Genomic DNA, 22287 nt, shown 5'->3' with positions numbered 1-22287 from the left:
GTATATGATTTTACCAGCACAAGTCACACAGTTTCAATGAGTTTGCCAAGTTTTATCCAAAATGTCTGAAACGATACATTTTAAACGTTCACGTTTTGAAGCAAAATAGACACTGAAATGACCTCCGGAGGCGGCTAAACCCAGCTAGGTCATTAGCTAGCCGATTAAGCTAAGTAGCTAGCCAACGGAAAAAAACCGCAGCATCAAAGTATTGTTTTTTTTCACTGCAATTTAAGGAGATGGTTAGTAATTAACTTACTCAAAAATGCTGCTGGTCCTGAGACGTCGCCCAAAAACAAGTTCGGCTCCTTTCTCCAGGTTTAAGGGACCTGTCGTCGCACAAGATGGCGAGCTGACTTCGCTTGTTAGCTTCCCGACGGAAAAGCTGCAGCATTACAGTTCGGTTTTGTTGAGGTTAGAGGCAGGTTTCACCACAAATGCAAACAACTCAAAACCGTGGTTATTTAGCGAAACGTCGCCCAGAAACAAGTTCGTGACATTTCTCCAAGTTTAAGTCCACAGTCGTGCTGGTAATGTCAGTAATTTTATGTAAATATCTCGACTCACCTTTGACCCCGGGGACCGAAGACGGTGCACTCCTCACCCTGAAAATAATGTTGACATTTTTCATTTTCTTTAAAACGACTTTCAAGCAAATGGGTCACTAAATGTCACCATTTTGTTTTATTAAATGCTTTGAATAAGTGAAAAAAATAAATACTGATTCAGGCTAAGAACACTAACATTTAACTCTCTTCAATGACTCTCTGTGACCCTGAAAATCCCAGAAGCTGCTTCCCCGCTTCTTCAGGTCGTAGTGTTGAATTACTGTGATCTTCTGGAGTTAGTGAACTCCTACAGTCCAGTTTGTGGGCTTTTTCCCATCAGGTTATTCTCCTCAGAAAACTAACCAAATACCTGTTCTCAGATTCTTCCTCACTGACTGACAGTCTACTTCCACACTGTCCCAGTCAACTTGAGAGCCAAGAGGGACTGTGATTTCACATTCATTAGAGCATGATTCACTGAATTATATTTTACTAAATATATGTGAGCATATAGTGATAATATTATCACAGGAACGGCCTTTGCTTCCTAAAGAGTGGGAAACAAATTATATGGTACTGAGTCCTGATTTCATTGAGACTGGAACAGCTCAACAGTATCCAACATCAAGTCCATTGCTATACTGTACCACAGCTACTTTACATATAGACTATTATCTTCCAGCTGTTCACAGTTAACCTCTCTTACTATTACATATTTAACAAGGGGGCAGCGCCAATAAAGTCTCTCACTAGCTGACTAAACTCCCTCCATTTGGGGAGTGAAAAAGTCTACAGTGACTGCAGACAGTTACTCCTTCTGATCAGTTTGACTGTAGACTCCCAATGCGATTGTACAATCTCACAGTAGACAACCAATCGTGTGTGTGAACCACCTTCTTGATTTCACTATCTTCCCTGCCAGGTAAGTATGATTGTACAGCTCACAGACAGAGGAGTCTTTCACTGACAAAACATGCTGCCTAATGGGGATGACAAGCTACAAATGAACAAACCAAAGGCTACAGGAGGGTGTGAATCTGCAGGAATTTAATACAGACAATACAGATTTGCACAAAGGCTGACAAAGACTATTTACATTTTATTTCAAATATGACACTTATATTTTTCATCATGCAATTAATACGGTATTTTCACATAAAAGGCTGATCTGAAACCATATATTTACCTCCTAAAAATGTCTCACTTCAAGTGGGTGCAAGTAAGCCAAATCTAAGTGAAATTACAACACACGTTAATCCACATTTTAAATTAAAGGAAAGATTTTTAAAAACTCACAAGGCAAATTCTTCTCACATTAAAACCACTTAGTGTTTCTTTGTTAATTGGGCAGCTGACATTTTTTGATACTGCTACATTTTGCTGGAGCAGGGGTAAACAGGCTGGGAAGCAACAGCAGCAGAAACTGTGCAGAGTGGATTTTCACTGCTACTCTCGAATGAGCCAGAGCTCGTTTCAAACCTGGAAAGTTAGTTAAACTACACCAACTAAAGACCTAGCAAGTCCAAAATATTTTCATCTATTTCTCTAGTTCCTGACAAACACATTGATAGTAATGAAGATGCTTTAAAAAGGAGAAGAGGGGGTTCTCCAGGAATTAGCTGGTTTATTAGAGCGGCAAGGTGTATGGTGTATTTGGCTGTGGTTCTATAATAAAGATACAAAGCAACAATCAGTACAGAGCACACCATACATAATGTACATAATAATACAACTCTGGATATGAAGGGCTGTATTCAGTCATTAAACATATGATGAATGACTCGTGTACTGTAAACAATCAGCTCACACGAGGCTCACAGCAACACGGTGAGAATTAGCTGAACATCACAGCAGCATGAGATAGTATTAGCAGGTAAACAATACACATTAACACAACGTAGCATAAACTCACCTTCTGCCATTTACACACAATAAACCCAGGATGTACAGGCGGATGTTGGGTGAAAACAGGCAAAAGGAGGAAAAGTAAACTTTACAGCTACGGCATCTCACACACAGGTGTGGTGCATTCAATAGCGTCGGAACGCCTATGGTGAGTTCACCAGCGTAGGACATAGGAAAACTCACCGTAAAACACAATATCAATGAACGGTATTTAACTGTAATCACCTAAACAACATGGGCTGTCTGTCATGCTTTCTGATTAAACACTCACTAAAGCAAAGTAAAGAAAGACATATATTATATTGCACATTGAGAGGGGGGTGCACCGTTCCTGGAGATACTGCAATACCAGGTCGATGCGTGGAGTGGACGGAGCAAGCCCCTATTCCATCTCCCTGCTCCAAAAATCAATTTAATATATGGTCCCCGGGTAGGGGACGTATCAGATATTAAACTGATAAGAACAGATACTACACTTGATCTTAGCCAAAAGGCCGAGAAGCGATAACCACAATGGCTCGGAGGTAACGCCGCCATTCTCCGCACAGTCCCGATCACTCAGAGGTCTGAGTATATGTTTCAGTAACATCACTGTGAGATAGAGGCAAAACAAAACACACACAGCAGAGGAGGAAACGGGTAGAAAACGACAACAAAATGTGTTATTTTAAACAAGTAACGTTGTTGCAAACGGAGCTACAAGTTGCTTCCTGGTCATGTGACATGCTCTCCTCCAATAGGAATCAAATGCGTCTCTGCGGTCTCCACTTTTTCTTCTTGGTTTTTTTTTTTAAATATACAAATCTAATGATATAGAAAATATATTCTCACAAATCTACTCTGGGTCACAGTGATAGTACAAGTCTTGTGTCAATCCCGACAAATCAGACTTCACAACATCTGATAAATATGATTTACATCTCAAACACAAACAGTGACACTTTCACTGACAGGGCCTGTTGATCATTAAACAAGTTAACAATAACAGCGCGTTTCTCGTGTTATTATCGATGTTTTCGGCTTGTGTTTATGGATGTTGAGCGACAGAAGAAAAAAGAATCTAATTTGCAGCCTCTTCATTCAGTTTTTCCACTGCTCTTTTATTCATACGCCACAAACAAATCACGTCAGATTCACTGGTTAAACCCACATCTGATAGTATTGTAACGTCCCTCGTTAAGCAGACGATGAGACATTAGTCGGTTTTTGCTGCAACTTTATTCCGCACAATAACACAGGCTGCTGTGGCCGTAGCCAACGCCAAAATAACTAACAGAGTTGCTGTAAACTCTGTACTAGCCTCCCACAGCTGAGCGCCAAAGCAGGAAGAAAAAGGACAACCCCCCAACTCCAAGCCAGTTACAGGTGTGCTATCTCCCCTGATCCCTGTTACAGGTAGCTCACATGATGGACAGGCTTCACAACGTCTGAGCTGACACGTTCACTGACAGTCTGTAAATATCAGTACTGCAGCTCAGCAGAACTTATGTCTGAGTTAAACTAACATGTCTCACAGTAAAATCATGACAGCTGAACACTAACATCAACCCAGTCCGTTACAGTATATTAATACAGTTCACTAAAACATCTTTAAGTAGCTTCTTTAAAGTAGCCAAACAGCTTGTTGGCTTTACTTTGTCATTTGTGTAATTCATTGAAACAACTACATAAATGGCAACAGGTGTTTTTAAACGGTTTCACCAACTTCACCCGAAAATATTTCAGCCTGCCACAGCAGCTGGGAGCCGTCAGTTACACTCCTTGAACCGACAGTATATGATTTTACCAGCACAAGTCACACAGTTTCAATGAGTTTGCCAAGTTTTATCCAAAATGTCTGAAACGATACATTTTAAACGTTCACGTTTTGAAGCAAAATAGACACTGAAATGACCTCCGGAGGCGGCTAAACCCAGCTAGGTCATTAGCTAGCCGATTAAGCTAAGTAGCTAGCCAACGGAAAAAAACCGCAGCATCAAAGTATTGTTTTTTTTCACTGCAATTTAAGGAGATGGTTAGTAATTAACTTACTCAAAAATGCTGCTGGTCCTGAGACGTCGCCCAAAAACAAGTTCGGCTCCTTTCTCCAGGTTTAAGGGACCTGTCGTCGCACAAGATGGCGAGCTGACTTCGCTTGTTAGCTTCCCGACGGAAAAGCTGCAGCATTACAGTTCGGTTTTGTTGAGGTTAGAGGCAGGTTTCACCACAAATGCAAACAACTCAAAACCGTGGTTATTTAGCGAAACGTCGCCCAGAAACAAGTTCGTGACATTTCTCCAAGTTTAAGTCCACAGTCGTGCTGGTAATGTCAGTAATTTTATGTAAATATCTCGACTCACCTTTGACCCCGGGGACCGAAGACGGTGCACTCCTCACCCTGAAAATAATGTTGACATTTTTCATTTTCTTTAAAACGACTTTCAAGCAAATGGGTCACTAAATGTCACCATTTTGTTTTATTAAATGCTTTGAATAAGTGAAAAAAATAAATACTGATTCAGGCTAAGAACACTAACATTTAACTCTCTTCAATGACTCTCTGTGACCCTGAAAATCCCAGAAGCTGCTTCCCCGCTTCTTCAGGTCGTAGTGTTGAATTACTGTGATCTTCTGGAGTTAGTGAACTCCTACAGTCCAGTTTGTGGGCTTTTTCCCATCAGGTTATTCTCCTCAGAAAACTAACCAAATACCTGTTCTCAGATTCTTCCTCACTGACTGACAGTCTACTTCCACACTGTCCCAGTCAACTTGAGAGCCAAGAGGGACTGTGATTTCACATTCATTAGAGCATGATTCACTGAATTATATTTTACTAAATATATGTGAGCATATAGTGATAATATTATCACAGGAACGGCCTTTGCTTCCTAAAGAGTGGGAAACAAATTATATGGTACTGAGTCCTGATTTCATTGAGACTGGAACAGCTCAACAGTATCCAACATCAAGTCCATTGCTATACTGTACCACAGCTACTTTACATATAGACTATTATCTTCCAGCTGTTCACAGTTAACCTCTCTTACTATTACATATTTAACAAGGGGGCAGCGCCAATAAAGTCTCTCACTAGCTGACTAAACTCCCTCCATTTGGGGAGTGAAAAAGTCTACAGTGACTGCAGACAGTTACTCCTTCTGATCAGTTTGACTGTAGACTCCCAATGCGATTGTACAATCTCACAGTAGACAACCAATCGTGTGTGTGAACCACCTTCTTGATTTCACTATCTTCCCTGCCAGGTAAGTATGATTGTACAGCTCACAGACAGAGGAGTCTTTCACTGACAAAACATGCTGCCTAATGGGGATGACAAGCTACAAATGAACAAACCAAAGGCTACAGGAGGGTGTGAATCTGCAGGAATTTAATACAGACAATACAGATTTGCACAAAGGCTGACAAAGACTATTTACATTTTATTTCAAATATGACACTTATATTTTTCATCATGCAATTAATACGGTATTTTCACATAAAAGGCTGATCTGAAACCATATATTTACCTCCTAAAAATGTCTCACTTCAAGTGGGTGCAAGTAAGCCAAATCTAAGTGAAATTACAACACACGTTAATCCACATTTTAAATTAAAGGAAAGATTTTTAAAAACTCACAAGGCAAATTCTTCTCACATTAAAACCACTTAGTGTTTCTTTGTTAATTGGGCAGCTGACATTTTTTGATACTGCTACATTTTGCTGGAGCAGGGGTAAACAGGCTGGGAAGCAACAGCAGCAGAAACTGTGCAGAGTGGATTTTCACTGCTACTCTCGAATGAGCCAGAGCTCGTTTCAAACCTGGAAAGTTAGTTAAACTACACCAACTAAAGACCTAGCAAGTCCAAAATATTTTCATCTATTTCTCTAGTTCCTGACAAACACATTGATAGTAATGAAGATGCTTTAAAAAGGAGAAGAGGGGGTTCTCCAGGAATTAGCTGGTTTATTAGAGCGGCAAGGTGTATGGTGTATTTGGCTGTGGTTCTATAATAAAGATACAAAGCAACAATCAGTACAGAGCACACCATACATAATGTACATAATAATACAACTCTGGATATGAAGGGCTGTATTCAGTCATTAAACATATGATGAATGACTCGTGTACTGTAAACAATCAGCTCACACGAGGCTCACAGCAACACGGTGAGAATTAGCTGAACATCACAGCAGCATGAGATAGTATTAGCAGGTAAACAATACACATTAACACAACGTAGCATAAACTCACCTTCTGCCATTTACACACAATAAACCCAGGATGTACAGGCGGATGTTGGGTGAAAACAGGCAAAAGGAGGAAAAGTAAACTTTACAGCTACGGCATCTCACACACAGGTGTGGTGCATTCAATAGCGTCGGAACGCCTATGGTGAGTTCACCAGCGTAGGACATAGGAAAACTCACCGTAAAACACAATATCAATGAACGGTATTTAACTGTAATCACCTAAACAACATGGGCTGTCTGTCATGCTTTCTGATTAAACACTCACTAAAGCAAAGTAAAGGAAGACATATATTATATTGCACATTGAGAGGGGGGTGCACCGTTCCTGGAGATACTGCAATACCAGGTCGATGCGTGGAGTGGACGGAGCAAGCCCCTATTCCATCTCCCTGCTCCAAAAATCAATTTAATATATGGTCCCCGGGTAGGGGACGTATCAGATATTAAACTGATAAGAACAGATTTTTTTTTTTTCTTTCGAAAAGATTTATTGACACTCATTTCAAGTTTTTTCAAAGAAGGTTTACATCTTGAGATACAAAGGGTACATTATAATCACAACACTATGATAAATAGTTGTAAAACCATTGTTTGTTTGTTTGTTTGTTTTTTTAAAACATTAAAAACAAATATTTCAAGGGGTTTTACATGTTGTCAAACATAAAATCCATCTCACAAATGAAAACCATGGAGTGTCCCAAATCTTTAAAAGGGAGTGCATTGGTTTAAAACTTCTCTTCTTTCTAATTTTGTGCAGGAGCAGAGTGAGTCCCTACCCAGGGTCACTCATTCCGCTCCCCCAAACATTTGGTCTCTCGGGATCCTGTCGTGGTGCTCAGAGGAGATCCTCACCCTGTTGCTCCTTCCCACCTGCCTCACCCGGAGAGCCAGGCCGCCGCTGCTTTGACCTTTTCATGTGTGGCTCCGGCTCCTTCGTCCGAATGGGCACAGAGGCGATGCTTCTTTGTGGCTGTGTCCTAGGCCTGCCGCCTACAGCCATCCGGATCACAGCCACGGGGGGGATCTGCATGTGCTTCCTTACCAGCAAGTTTCTGGAGGTCCATATGGCGTCTTTGATGGCGGCTAGGGTGAGCCACATCTGGGCAAAGTCATCTTTCTTCAGTGTTTTTTGGCTCACCCCATAGAGCACCAGTTGTGCTGTAAGGACCTCCCTTGCTGGCAAGTACGGGAATTGCAAGGAGCCGGCCATTGCCCACTGGTCTACGGCAGCGCTGCACTCCCAGAGCAAATGCCTCACCGACTCTGGCGCGCCACAACCGGGTCGGGGGCAGGTTGAGCGTGTTGACATGCCCCGGGAGTGCATGACGGACCTGACTGGGAGAATCTCATGAGCCACCATCCATGACAGGTCCCGGAGTCTGTTTGGAAGAGCAGAATGGTTCACGTTGCGCCAAACTGTTGAGGGCTCGCCAAATGCGAGCCCGCGCACTGGACTCACTGGCTCCTGCTCCTGCACAACAGAGATCAGAGAACGGTGGTTGGTTAAAATATGCAGCTCCTCCTGCTCCAGTTTAAAATGCTTTAAAAACGTCGGGATAAAAGCATAGGCTGGTGGCAGGCTAAAAGACACGGGTACTTTAAGATCTGTAGGTAAAATCTTCAATCGTCTGAGGTACGATCCCATCCAGAAACGTGTCATGGCTGTAGTTTTGGGGTTTCCGGATGGGTCTGTGGCTTGTTTGAGGTGTAGTGCGGTGTATCGGCTTCCTAAAAACAAGTACAGGTCAGGCACTCCTTTTCCTCCTTTCTCTTTTGGCCTTTTCATGACCTCCCTCCTCAGTCTCTCCCACTTGGAGCCCCACAGGAAATAAAAGATGGCTCGCTCCAGATCTAAAAGCACTCTCCTAGGTGGGATAAAAACAGAACTGATGAGTAAAAGCAAAGGTAAAATCACCGCTTTGATGATTAAAACCTTTCCTTCAATAGTCAGTCCTCTAAGTCCCCAATATCCTAGTCTTTGTTTTACTTTCCCTACCACGTCTGGCCAATTTGTTGTTCCTTCTCCCTCCCTGTCAAATTTGATCCCCAGTATTTTTTGGTCAGTCTGGGTCACAGTCAAAGGGAGTCCTGTCATCTCAGTCGCTGTCCACGGTCCATAAAATTGGGCTTGGGTCTTGTTTTTGTTCAACTTTGACCCAGAAGCCTGTCCAAACCAGTCAGTCAAGTCCAGCGTCCTGTTGACGGATAAAAGGTCGGTGCATAAAATGTTCACGTCGTCCATGTATAAAATACACTTGGTGTCCAGTCCCCCGCTCCCCGGTACTCCCAACCCATTGATTCGTTGATCCCTTCTCAAGATCTGTGCCAGCGGTTCTATACATGTTATGTATAGGAGGGCAGATAACGGACAACCCTGACGGACACCGCAGTTAATATCGACTGCTTTTGTCAAATGCCCGTTAATCACAAATTTGCTGGTAATGTCCCGATACAGCAATCCCACCCAAGCTAGAAACCTTTCTGGGAACCCCATTTTTTGCAGTACCTTGAAAAGGTACTGGTGCGAGACCCGATCGAAGGCTTTCTCAAAATCTAAATTTAGGACTACTAGCCGGATGTTTCTGTCTCTCGCGTAACAGATGGTGTCTCGGATCAGTACCAGGCTGTCGGTGATCTTCCTCCCTGGGATGGCACAGCCTTGATCCGGGTGAATCACCCCCTTTAAAAACAAGGACATACGTGAGGCTAAAAGTTTGCTAAAAAGTTTACAATCAAGGTTTAAAAGTGCGATAGGTCTCCAGTTCATCAGGTCGGTCTTGTCTTTGTTTTTGTGCAGTAGAGTCACTATCCCTACTCTAAAACTGTCAGGAAGTCGGTCTAGGTGCTCAAAGTCTTTAAAAACATCGATCAAATCAGGTGCTAAAATGTCCCAAAAGGTCAAATAAAATTCCAAGGGAAGTCCATCCTGTCCTGGGGACTTCCCTTTTTTAAAACTTGACAAACATTTATTTAACTCTAGAATGGTAAAATCTTGGGTTAAAAGCACACTGTCTTTTACTTTTTTATCGATGGATTTTAAAACTTCATTCATGGTGTCTATTCTAATGGGCTTTTCTTTATACAATTCTACGTAAAAATTTTCCACAATCTGTTTAATTTCTTCGATATTCTCTGTTATGCACCCGTTTTCCTTTTTTAGTTTTAAAATGGTCCCCCCTTTACTAACAATTTTCTTAAAAAAATACCTGGTGCACTTCTCACCCTCCTCTATTTCCCGTTCCCTGCTCCTTAAAATGACACCCTTGCTTTTAATTTCAGCTAAAACCGACATCTCTGATTTGATTTCTCTAATTTCTTCATTAAAATCCATTCCATTTTGGTTGAGGTTAAAATAGCGCTGTAGTCGCTTCTGCAGTCCCATCATGCGTCTGTTCTCCTTGCCCTTTCTTTTTTTGCCTGCCTGTCTGAAAAAAGTCTGGGTCTTTCCCTTCACCATCTCCCACCAGTGTGCTCGTGTATCGTACATGTCTTGAAGGGTCTGCCACTCTCGGTACTGCTCCCTGTACTGCTGAACTAGATGTTGATCTTCAAGCAGGGAGCAGTTGAGTTTCCACAGACCACTTCCAAAAGTCACACCTGAAGAGAGTGAAAGGGTGCAGGAGAGCATCAGGTGGTCAGAAAAGAAAACAGGGGTCAATCTAGCATCGGTCGGCGGGCAGTCCCGTGTGAAAATAAAATCTATGCGAGAGGCTCTGGTGCCATCACCACTGAACCAGGTGAAGCCCTCCTCTCTGGGATGCATGGTTTTAAAACAGTCTTGTAGTTTAAAATCCCTGCATATGCCCTGTAATAAAACCGATGTTTTGTCAATTTTAAAATCTTCCCCTGTTCTTTTTCTATCTTTTCGACTTAAAATACAGTTAAAATCACCTCCTAAAACTAATGGCACTCTCCCTAGCATGTGGGACTGCAGGTCTTCTAAAAGGTCATACCTGTCATTTTTGTCGTTAAAGCCATAAATATTGAGAAGGTTAAAATCCTGTCCCATAAAGGTCAAGTGTGCTAAAAGTGCCCTACCGTCTCTCACCACAGTGCTACCCTTCACCAGAACCTGAGGGTTTTTTATTAAAATGGCCACTCCATCGTTCTTATTTTGGTTTGATCCGCTCCATATCGATGTCTGTGGCCACATCTCCTCCCACTGTCGGTAGTGTTTTAAAAACGGTATGCCACATTCCTGCATTAAAAACACATCTGACTTTGTAGATTTAAGAAAGGATAAAACACTCTGGGCTCTAACTCTCGACTTCACACTTCTCACATTGATGGTTGAGAAGGTGAGTGTCATGAGTATGATTAAAAACAACAGGTATGAAATTTTAAAAACACTAAATAGAGGTTTAAGATGCTAAAATATCTTTTTTTTTTCAAAAAAAAGGCAGTTAGACTATTTCTTGTGAACGGGGCTCCTCCTTCACTTCAACAGGTGATGAAGGAGGGAGTTGAGCTCCATTCCCCCGTCGGACTCTGGGGGTTGGCCTTTGACGCAAGGCTGCATTTAGCTTGGAGTCCTTAGGGGTTGATTGTAGAGCTACTGTCAGGAAAGAGACTTCATTTGGTGAATTGGAGGAGAAGACTCTGGGCTCCTCCACAGATGAACTGTCTGAGAGAGTCCCAACTCTTCCCCTCTTCTCTGAGGCTACAGGAGACTCAGAGGACAATTCCGATGCAAGTCTCTTTGTTTGCTGGGCATCGGGGAGGGGGGCATCCTCACTATTTTCAGGTGGTTGAAAATCTTCCATTTCTGAACTAGCTCCGCCCACTTCCTGCATCTCCCCATCCTCCTCTCCACTCTCCATTGATGGGGCTGTTGCAGGCCCCTCCCCCTCTCCCGCCTCACATGATCCCTCCTCTCCAATCACAGTATCTGGCGGGAGATTTGAATTTTCCTGCCCAGCCTCTTCAACCTGCTCTTTTTCTTTTTGTCCTCCATTTTGTTCATTGGCTTTTGCTGCCTTTAGTTTGTTGGCAAACGATTTGGGGCAAGCTCTGAAGAGATGATTTGTTTCTCCACAAAGGTTGCACTTCCTGCCATTGGTGCACTCCTCAAAAGTGTGCCCAATTTCTCTACACTTTCCGCAAAAGGTTTTTGTGCACGCTTCTACCAGGTGCCCATGCTCACCGCACTTGCGGCAGAGCTTGGGCTGACCTTGGTAGTGGATGTAGCCCCTGTTTTCACCCAGAACTATCATTGACGGCAGATGTTTCAGGCCTTGGAAGCCCTGGGGGTCCTGCCATTGTTGAATGGGGACCCTCCAAGCGCAATTCCAGATGCCGTCCTCATCTCTCACTTTGGTAGCCTGGCCTTTAACAGTGCAGTATCTCCCCAGCCATATACAAATGTCTTCTGCATTCACTGTCTCATTAAACATTCTGACAATGACTGTTTTCAATGCATTATCAGTCAGTTTTTCAACAACAAATGCAGAAAACTGGGGTTTCACAGACTCAAATCTTGTCCAAAATTCTCTCAAGATAGCCGCAGACTGGAAGCTTACATCAAAACCTTTATTTAATGGTAGGGTCAAAATACAATTCAAATCGTTTGCTGTGAATTTCAAAGCCTGTTGGATTAGCTTCCTGGAGAAATCTAGCCTTGACATCTCCAGGAGCTTTCCATCCTTTTCTTTAAACTTAAAACGGACGCTGTGGTGCCTCCGCATGTTGGCATGGGTGGCCGACATGGTGGAGGCACCACAAGCTAAAAGGATCTAAAATCAGTAAAAAACTTACAATGGACAAAAAAAAACAATGAACAATAAATAAGTAAATACAATTAAAAATATAAAAAGGAAAAAAATCTAAAAACGTACTTACCTTTTCAAGTTTTGGCCTGGACAAGGTGTTGAATCCGGCAGAGCGCAGGTAAGAGATTCTCTGGGCCAATGAATTCCTATTTGTTTAAGATATGCAACTACAGAAAAGTTGCACAACTTTAAACAAGGAATGTAGACAATTTCCTCCCAAGAGCTGGGTTAACTCAGAGCCACAACAGGCAAGAATTTAACCATCAAAAGGAGGCGACCGCAGTCTTAGCCAAAAGGCCGAGAAGCGATAACCACAATGGCTCGGAGGTAACGCCGCCATTCTCCGCACAGTCCCGATCACTCAGAGGTCTGAGTATATGTTTCAGTAACATCACTGTGAGATAGAGGCAAAACAAAACACACACAGCAGAGGAGGAAACGGGTAGAAAACGACAACAAAATGTGTTATTTTAAACAAGTAACGTTGTTGCAAACGGAGCTACAAGTTGCTTCCTGGTCATGTGACATGCTCTCCTCCAATAGGAATCAACAACGTCATCGCGATCCTTTTATTTACTTATATTTCTATAAATCTAAAATATTACATCAGATTTTTTTACAAATCTTCTCTAGGTAACAACGTGAATGCAAGGCTTATGTTAATCCTGAAAATAAGACCTCATAACATCGAACTATAATGAAGGACACTGACAGTTTCATAGAACGATCATTTCACAATTTAGCAACAACTTTACTTTGACTAGACCACAAATGAAATGGGTCACTGTTTGTGGGGGGGGGGGGTGATGAAACAAGTTATAGATAGCCCACTATAATATTGATAATGCATGTGTCTTTTCTGTAAATATTAATGTTTTCTACTTGTAGTTCAAATGAAAAAAAAAAAGGTCACTTTAATTCATTTGTAGTGTCTTAATTTACTTTTTCACTCAGCGTTTAATCATGAGTGGATTACAAATTCAGTAATTAATTAAAATGTTTTATTGGGTAAAAATGTACGTTTAAGGGATCAAACTGAGCTAGAACACAAGTGTAATATTCGTACAGTGTCATAAAAATGTCTTTAAGGAACTTTTTAAAGATGCCTAACAGCTCATTGGCTAAACTTCCTCTATCATTTGTATATGTAGATCAAATCACTACCTTTCGTACAAATGTCGTCGTGACTTCAACCCGCATAACTCAAGAGAGACTGTTTTTCAAGCATTTGCAAAAAACACACTCGAAACCAGAAGGGCATTCAGAAAGCGAGTTCCCTCGCCAAGTCCAATGTCAAACTATTTGAACCAGATTTCAGAGACAAATTTTCAAATTCACTGTAAATAATCCGCATCTGCACCAAAAATTAAAGAGTTCTTCCCTGGACTATGCCCCATCCTTCCACCAAGTTCGGTGCAAATCGGTTCAGTATTTTTTGCTTAATCCTGCTGACAAATAACAGACACGACTGAAAACGTGTCCTCCCTGGTGGCGGTACAATAAATGTTAAAGCTTCGCAACAGGAGCATGGCGTCGTTAATTACACTCATTTAACCAACATTTGCCACATTTTATCAGCACTTTTCATTGAGTTTGCACAAGTTTTATCATAGATGAAAGAAAAGAGAATTTTTAAACGAAGCAGAACAGACACTTAAATGATTTAAGCGGCTAAAACCAGCTGCGACATTAGCTAGCTGACTTAGCTAATTAGCCAGCCAAAGGAAAAAATGCAGCTTTGAAGTTAGGTTTTGTTGAAATTATAGGCAAGTTTCATGGCAAATGAAGGACAAAATTAACTTACACAAATGAGACATTTCTCCAAGTTTAAGGTTCCCGGTGTGGTGGTGGTCATGTCTCAGAGAGACTGCAATTTCAGGAGGCATGACCGTGGCACTGCCAGGTGACCGGGATACTAACATCAACTAACACTGAGTTGATAGACACAAAAACATTATTTTTCGGTGGTATAATTTCCCAATCTGTACCGGAACACAACCCCTGACGTAATTTGTAACTCTAATGTGTTGTGAAATCAGGCCTTAATCTCAACCAATTTCCCTCCACTCCAGGGACATACTGTTTTATGTAAATTAACTCACCTGTGACCCCAGGAACTGAATGAGATATCTTAAGGTTATGTGCACTCATCATAGTGAAAAAAATATAAATATAACATTTCAAAATTCGACACAATTTCTTCATCAAGTTACAAGCAAGTGTAGCATGACACACTACTTGAATTTTTATCCACATTACAAAGATATTAACTTGCTGGAAAAACTGAAACTGAACTTATTTCCCAAGTCAGGGGTGGAACTTAATTTGTTGGGGGGGCCTTATGGAGGAGTATGGCAGTCTTATATGAAAGGTTTTCTCGGTTTAAAGAATCACCGATCAGAGACTGACTCCATGATGTGGAGATCAGACACCATACCATCTGTTGCAGGACTTTTGTTCTTCTTGTCACTTAAATTAATTCTTTACGATCCTGTGGCTGTTCTCCCCTCATTACCATTAAGAACAATGCTGTTAACACCATTTTCCCCAAACCTCAGTTTTGCTTGCAATACTTTATCCTGTTGTTACATGGTATTCAAAAATGAACAAAAATACTTAGGTCAATAAGCAAATTTATTTCCCATCCTCTAGAATGCCTTGTTGCTACTCCTTTGTTCCACAAGGTCTTATTTTCTTGCACTGTAAATACAAGTAGAATACAAGTAGTAAATACAAGTTAATAAGTTATTTGTTCGACAGAAAAATAAGCTGCAACTGTTCTGATAGTTTATTAACCTGTTTAAGACATTTCCATTTTCTGCACAAGCTCAAAGATAATGTACCCACAGTGAAAAGGCTACTGTTCTTCAACTCTTTTGATTTCAGTCATACCCCGGTCTCCTTTGAAATGTGGGTCTTTAAATTTTACAACTAAACTGTCAGAATGAGTATAAGAGATATTGAGCTAAACTTACAGAGGCACAAACAGGGTAGAAATTTAAGTTTTTCTGCCTTGTCTATTTTCTTGTCATAAAAATGAGAGTAGTTGTACCTTTAATTTGGAAAAACTTTGGAGCCACAGCCCCAAGACTTTTGCAGTGACATGGGGATCCTAAAATGCTTTCCACAGGCAGAATCAGGAGACTTAGAGATTTAAAACAATGTATAATTTGTCAAGGTTGTGTGAAGACTGAATCAAATACAGACCAAAACTCACCTGAGGGAGTGCCACCAAGACCAAATCATTAAAGGGTTAATCCTCTAAGTAGTTTTTCAAGTAAAAATTGTGGAAATAAAGCCACATGTTTCATCCATCCACCGTCTCTGAAGAGATTATCTACTTTTCTCTCTCTTATATCACTGTAAACTGAATATATGGGAGTTTGGGGTTCTTGGAGTACAATCAATAAACCAAACAAAATAATCAATTAATTGAAAAAAATAATAGGCAGATTAGTCAAGAATGTAAAAAATCGTTAGCTGCAGGAAGCCTTAAATGTAATTGGGACTTATGGCTACAAAGAAACGACACAAATGTAAATCACAGGCTGTACGCTCTTGTAAAGCATTAATAATTCCTTCATGGATTTACCCTCTTATAAAAAATTACCGTCTTTGTTGTTGCCACTGAAAATGTGAAGCCCCCTCTGCCTTTTATCTAGAATACATTTGCTCAGTCTTCATATTGATCATCCTTCCTCTTTAGATTTCAGCCTCTCAAAAGATGGGATTTGGTGTTTCTCTTGATTATTGCTCACTGTAAATTAAATATTTGGGAGTTTGAGGGTTCTTGGACTTTGGTTAAACAAAGCAAGATGTTTAAAGACATGACCGAAGGCTCATCAGAATTCTATAGTGGGACAACAACAATAATAATAATAATATTAATCAGTATATTTTATTGGCAACAGTCTTACTGGTACAATGACACAAATGTATATAGGGTACGTGCGGTATTATTTAGTTTCACCCATTTCGTTTCTTGTACAAAAAATATGTTTTTGTTACTGGGAATGAGAAGTCTAACTCTGCTATTTCTCCGAGTCTTCCTCTTCGATGAGTCATCCAGATACTGTTTCTTTGACTACAACTCCCATCAGCCCCCTCGGTGATTTCTCCGGAAGAAAACCTCTGCTTCTCCCTTGCTCTTCCTCTTTCCGTCAACGGAGTTTAGGTAGGACATCGACTGTTTGATTCCCTTCTTGAAATCTGCTTAAATCTTGAGTTTTCTTTGATCATCCGTTGTAAGCCAACATTTTTAAACATGCGGTAAATGTATAAGAATAAGACCCACTGAGTATTTCAGCGACAGGCGGGTGTTGTGAAGCATTTTGTGGTTGTGTGTAGGTCACTGACATGGCGGTGTGAAGCGGTGTGAGGCCCGGCCGGCGGCCGCTGCACAGCGGACAGATGTGTGTCTGATGTGAGCTGTTGGAGAAGCTGGAGATAGTTTAATTTTCACACGACTGCTCAATGTAACAGCAGGTCTCAATGTGAATTAGTCTGAGTGTAAACCACTGGGCACCGTAGCGTTAGCGGAAAGCTACGGGGGCTAGCCTGACAGGCTAACTATAGCTGACCACTTAGTTTGTTATGAACATGTGAGTTAATTTGGGCCGTCTGAGTTATTTTCACCAAGAAGCTGGACATGATTAATCCAAGCCATAAATCTGCTGTTAGACTCGGGCCTTAGAGTTAAATTGAACCCGTCAAACTGGGGAATTTAACATATCTACAGATGAAGTCTCAGAAAGCACTAAACGTGCTTTAATCAAAGACCTTAGGAATACTTACATTTGATTTTACAATAGTAAAGATTAATTTCTTGCCCTTTGTAACTTGAAATGTTAGTGACAAGTTTTTCCAGGACCAGGTTGTGGGCTGTCTGCAGCTTATATAGATCCAGACTGTGTGTGAATGATTGTACTGTAGTTGGTAAATGCACATCTTAAGCTTTAAAACATTAAGATTCTTCAAGTTGTTTTATATCAGTGTCTTGGATTCATTTCCAAGTACTTTTTCAAGCCTCCTGTAGGCAGTAATGTTAGTTTTTTGAGTTATTTTATATTTGATTAGTATTACTGTATTAGGTTTGAACTAAAACTAGCCTGGGAATCTCAAGTGCCACTGTTTCAGAGCAGTTTTGTTATGTAAAATTCACATGTGGACCCAGGTTATTTTTTAATTGGTTAATCGACCCAGGTCTGCGTTGTTTAAGTAAAGATAAAAGGTGGTATTGTGATAAAGTACTGGAAAGTAGTAGCAGAAATGTGATATGTCAGTACAGTCACGTTCTGGGTAAATAATTGTTGGGTAAATCATCGCTGTTGGGTCTCATTTATCTGTCATACGTTGGCCAATCTTATTGTGAAACGTACATTTTAATACAGCATTAAAAGGTTGTTCAAAATTCTTAAGTTTAACTTTGAAGCTGCAGAAACTCTGAAATAACGCAAAGTGTCGTCTCTTCCAGTACACGATGGGACGTGTGATCAGGGGACAGAGAAAAGGTGCGGGCTCCGTGTTCAAAGCCCACGTCAAGCACAGGAAAGGTGCTGCTAGACTCCGTCACATTGACTTTGCTGAACGCCATGGTTACATCAAGGGGATTGTGAAGGTAAACAAGGATTTGTATCACTTATTTTGCAGACAGGTCAACATTGCACTGGTTGTTTGAGTGTACAAACACTGTTTTCCTCTGGTGTCTCCTAGGATATTATCCATGACCCCGGCCGTGGTGCTCCCCTGGCCAAAGTGGCTTTCCGTGACCCATACCGCTTCAAGAAGAGGACAGAGCTCTTCATTGCTGCTGAGGGCATCCACACTGGACAGTTCATCTACTGCGGCAAGAAGGGTAAGAGGGTGAAAGTAGCTTTTCTAAACTTCCACCAGAATAAAGCAGCAACCTAGTATTAAGTTGGGATGTTCTGACCAAGTTTCTCAAGTCTGTCAACACTGGCTTTCTTTGATACCAAGTCTGCTCTGATTCTTATCTAAATATTGATTATTAATGTATCTAACACACGGAAATAACAGACAGCCGTGTAAATTTGCCCCAACTGGCCCTGAAATACTGTGTAACTTCATGAAGATGCCATCACATGTAATAAGGTGCATGTGAGACGGAATAGTGCTGGATTGTAAAATATGGTTAATATTTGGATATTATTGACCTGTGGTGTTAAGTGCACCACCTGCTGCATCTTGGCTTTCTGTGCATTTATGCTGCCTCAATTTCTTTTTTGTTTGCATGTTTACATTAGAGCTGCAACAACCAGTCAGTTGGAGTACTGGTATAAAATAGAAAAACATTTAATTCTTCAGGTTCTCAAGTGTGAGAATTTGTTGCTTTTCTTGGTCTTGCATTACAGTAAACTAAATACTTTGGGTATTGAACTGTTGCAAGGGCAAAACAAGTCATTTGATGAAATCACCTTGTGCTTTAGGATATTCTGGTCATTTTCCAATGTTTTCTGATTTATGGCAGATTAATCGATAATGGTGAATATCATTAGCTGCAGCCCTCGTTGGCCCACTTCTTACACGTCAGCTTACAAGGCACAGTGAAATGGGATTGTCAGAGTATTGTTATTAAATTTGGGTCACATTGTTGGATGGTAGTTCATGATTCAGTGTGAAGCCTGTGCCTGACGATCTTTTATCCCACAGCTCAGCTGAACATCGGTAATGTCCTGCCCGTTGGCACAATGCCCGAGGGAACCATCATCTGCTGCCTGGAGGAGAAACCTGGCGACAGAGGCAAGCTGGCCCGTGCTTCAGGAAACTACGCCACAGTCATCTCCCACAACCCTGAGACCAAAAAGTCCAGAGTCAAGCTGCCCTCAGGCTCCAAGAAAGTAATCTCCTCAGCCAACAGAGCTGTAGTTGGTAAGAGCCCTCGATGTTTCCTCACCGCCACTATGATCTACTTAAATGTCATCTGTAGTGCAGGGACTGTGCAGGTCCAGGTAATTTGGCGTCTGAACCGAAGTGTGATAGTCACAGTATCAGTACCACATCCTGATCAGGTCTGCCCTGTTTGTTAAAGGTGTTGTTGCTGGAGGTGGTCGTATCGACAAGCCCATCCTGAAGGCTGGTCGTGCCTACCACAAGTACAAGGCCAAGAGGAACTGCTGGCCTCGTGTCCGTGGTGTGGCTATGAACGTAAGTGAACATGAGCATACTGAAACTGTATTATCCATTTTCTCTATTCATATTCTGTTGGATTCGGAACGGATAACGTGTTGGTCCCATCAAGCAGCTTTATTTGCAGGTCATGTTTTGCCTTGTTTGCAGAATCTAGAGGTTTCATAATGAGGGTTTTGAATTATTCACTGTTTAAATAAGGAAAAGGGGGAAAAATATCTTAATATGTTGGAGAAGCAGAAACCTCAGTACTCTGAAACTAAAGGAGAAAGATGCAGATGGAATGATTGTACAAGGAGATGGAGGTGATGATAAAGGTTTAACAATGTTTTGTAGTTTCTGCCTGCTTCCCCACATACACGTTAATATGTAACACAAGATTCAGCAGTGTTTCAGAAAGTTTACAAATGAGCAAGGTTTGGTGTAGAGCTGCAATGATTAGTCAACAGACAGACGAGTAATAAACTATTTTTTATAATGTAAGGACTAGGTAATTCTTTCAGAAATTTTGTCAGATTTTCTACTTTTCTGTTATATCATAGTAAACAATTTTCAGTTTTGGACTGTTTGATGGACAAAATGAGACATTTGAAGACGCCATGTTGGAAAACATGACGTCATTTTCTGACATTTAAAAAACAAAACCAAGATAAATTGATGAAATTATCTGTAGTTGCAGCATTAGTTTGGTAGCGACTGTCCAACGAGGTGACGATGACATGAGGAGCAGGTCTTGAATGAAGACCTTTAAATTTTCTTGATTGCTGAGTGTCTACATTTGATAAAATCTCTCACATGAATAAAGTTCATTTATTTCTTCAAGACGGATATAATGAAGGGACTAGATCTTAATGCCCGGGAAGTTGTTGTATCAAAAAAAATTCATGCTTGAACAGCTATAAGTGAAAGTGGTGTTTTTAGTGTGAGGTTTTTCCATATACTGGTAGCTTGTGTTTGTGCAGTCTTGTAATAAGATGACACATATCTAGCAGGCTAGACTGTAGATTTTGGCAAGTCCATCCATGACACTGGAGGAGACTGGATCTTGTTCCCTGTGAGAATGCAGCTGCGGTACAATATACCAAGGTTCCTCAGACTGACATCCCTTTTCTCTCTCCCTGCAGCCTGTTGAGCATCCCTTCGGTGGTGGTAACCATCAGCACATTGGCAAACCCTCAACAATCAGGAGGGATGCACCTGCTGGTCGCAAGGTCGGTCTTATCGCTGCCCGTCGTACAGGCAGACTGCGTGGAACAAAGACCGTCCAGGAAAAGGAGAACTAAATCTGAATTTCTTGATAATAAAACATGTTCCAAAAGAATCTGTTCACTTGCTTCGTTTATGGGTGTACGCACACACAAAGGTCAAAATGTAAGGCAGATGTTCAAATTGGATAATTCAGATCCATTTTTAATGTTAGGTAACATCTGTTCTTTGTCCCTCTGGTAAGTCATAATGTTATGTTGTGATGTGATGGTAATTTTCCATCTGCACAAATCTGAAATTTTATTTGCAGTTTTAATATGAAACTGATTCTTTTGTAGGTGTTGCAGCTGTCAACAGATAATTGGAAAATTTTCTCCTCACCACAGTCGTAAGGAGTTATCTGAGTTACTGTAGCCTTTCTATCAGATCCAACTAGTCTGACTATTCTCCTCTGGCCTCTTATTAACGAGTTAATCTCCACAGAACTGCTGCTCATGGGATGTTTTCTGTTTTTCATGCTATTAGAGTAAAAACTCTAGAGACTGTTGTGTGTGAAAATCCCAGGAGATTCCACAGAGAGTGAGAGAAACACTCAAACCAGCTCATCTGAAGCTTCTGACCTGTATCTAAAGGATTGAATACTTGCACTGCTGACACATGATTGGCTGATTGGATAATTACATGAACAAGTAGGAGTTCCTGATAAACTGCTTGGTGAGAAGTATAGTAAAAGGACAGAATTAATGAGATTACGTCATAATATCGCTGTCTTCTCAAATTAAGTTGAATCCACACTATAAATCTCAGGTAGGAAGGCATTTACTACAGGACTGTGGAGTGGGACTGCAGTACTAACTTCCAACAGAGTGTATGGACGCTAGAGGGAGTGCATGTATCAGGACAGTTTGTGAGCAATGCTGGATCTATTCATAGACTGTAGATGATATAATAGTGCAGTGGTTCCCAACTTTATTTAGCCTGTCAGCAGTTCAACCAAAGTGAGATTTTCATTTATTTGGATTCTTTTCATATGAGGGAGTTTTAGAGACATGATTGTGACATGAATGAATGTTATCTAGAACAACTGAAAAAAATAGTGGGAAAAAAAGTAATATTTTGTATAATAGAAAATCTTAAATTTTTCTTGTCCCACATCAGACCCTGATGACATTATCTGGCATTGTTTCTTCACACTTTGGTACAAGTTCTTCAGCTACAGGGGACACCATACACTCAGTTGTCAGTTTATTAGGTACACCAAGCTAAAACTTATACAGTCTAATGCAGCAGTTCTGCTATAAGTCAGCCGTTCATGACAGTGATAATGTTCTGTTTGTGCTGAAACTGTTTTAGAGACATGTCAATTCAACTGTGTCGTAATTTTGGAGGATGTACTTTGTAGTGCTGTTCAGCTGTATTGCATTATACTGATGGGTGTTTCTGTTATTTTGTTCACCCAATTTATATCACAGCTCAACATTGC

At 41.0% G+C, this 22287-nt stretch overlaps 1 protein-coding gene, 1 long non-coding RNA gene, 1 other non-coding gene and 1 pseudogene across 20 annotated transcripts in view; 1 reads left to right on the top strand and 3 right to left on the bottom strand.

Annotated features, from left to right (window-relative positions):
- Positions 1-8232, bottom strand: part of LOC139622598 (uncharacterized) — a 31666-nt gene extending 23434 nt beyond the window's left edge. For 4 of the 18 annotated variants that reach the window (XR_011691332.1, XR_011691334.1, XR_011691346.1 and 1 more), the window contains exon 1: positions 260-8227. This is a non-coding gene — a long non-coding RNA (uncharacterized lncRNA). Of the gene's footprint in view, positions 1-259 lie in introns of all 18 variants that reach the window. The other 14 variants (XR_011691341.1, XR_011691336.1, XR_011691348.1 and 11 more) reach the window with 11 other exon arrangements.
- LOC139626814 (U2 spliceosomal RNA) lies at positions 2769-2959 on the bottom strand. The gene has a single exon (XR_011692427.1). It is a non-coding gene; the product is annotated as a U2 spliceosomal RNA (small nuclear RNA).
- LOC139626822 (U2 spliceosomal RNA) lies at positions 6994-7173 on the bottom strand (annotated as a pseudogene).
- An 8259-nt stretch (positions 8233-16491) lies between the features above and the next one.
- rpl8 (ribosomal protein L8) lies at positions 16492-20919 on the top strand. The gene is made up of 6 exons (XM_071479913.1): positions 16492-16626; positions 17926-18069; positions 18165-18306; positions 19122-19340; positions 19501-19616; positions 20723-20919. Exons 2-6 carry the CDS (start codon positions 17932-17934, stop codon positions 20879-20881), a joined length of 774 nt encoding a protein of 257 aa, XP_071336014.1. The 5' UTR covers positions 16492-16626; positions 17926-17931; the 3' UTR covers positions 20882-20919.
- The last annotated feature ends 1368 nt before the right edge of the window (positions 20920-22287 follow it).

Source organism: Trachinotus anak, unplaced genomic scaffold, assembly GCF_046630095.1.
Source record: "Trachinotus anak isolate AG129_WGS33_773 ecotype Australia unplaced genomic scaffold, CSIRO_AGI_Tana_v1 ptg000001l, whole genome shotgun sequence".
In the NCBI taxonomy this organism is placed as follows: Eukaryota; Metazoa; Chordata; class Actinopteri; order Carangiformes; family Carangidae; genus Trachinotus; species Trachinotus anak.
Note: the sequence above shows the minus strand (reverse complement) of the source record. Positions and strands in the feature narration are given on the sequence as shown.

What these genes read in the sequence shown, in the direction of transcription:
- rpl8 (XM_071479913.1), top strand. Translation starts at nt 17,932, where the DNA reads ATGGGACGTGTGATCAGGGGACAGAGAAAAGGTGCGGGCTCCGTGTTC. An exon ending in ACATCAAGGGGATTGTGAAG is followed by an intron (nt 18,070 to 18,164) that starts GTAAACAAGGAT and finishes GGTGTCTCCTAG; the next exon opens with GATATTATCCATGACCCCGG. An exon ending in TCCGTGGTGTGGCTATGAAC is followed by an intron (nt 19,617 to 20,722) that starts GTAAGTGAACAT and finishes CTCTCCCTGCAG; the next exon opens with CCTGTTGAGCATCCCTTCGG.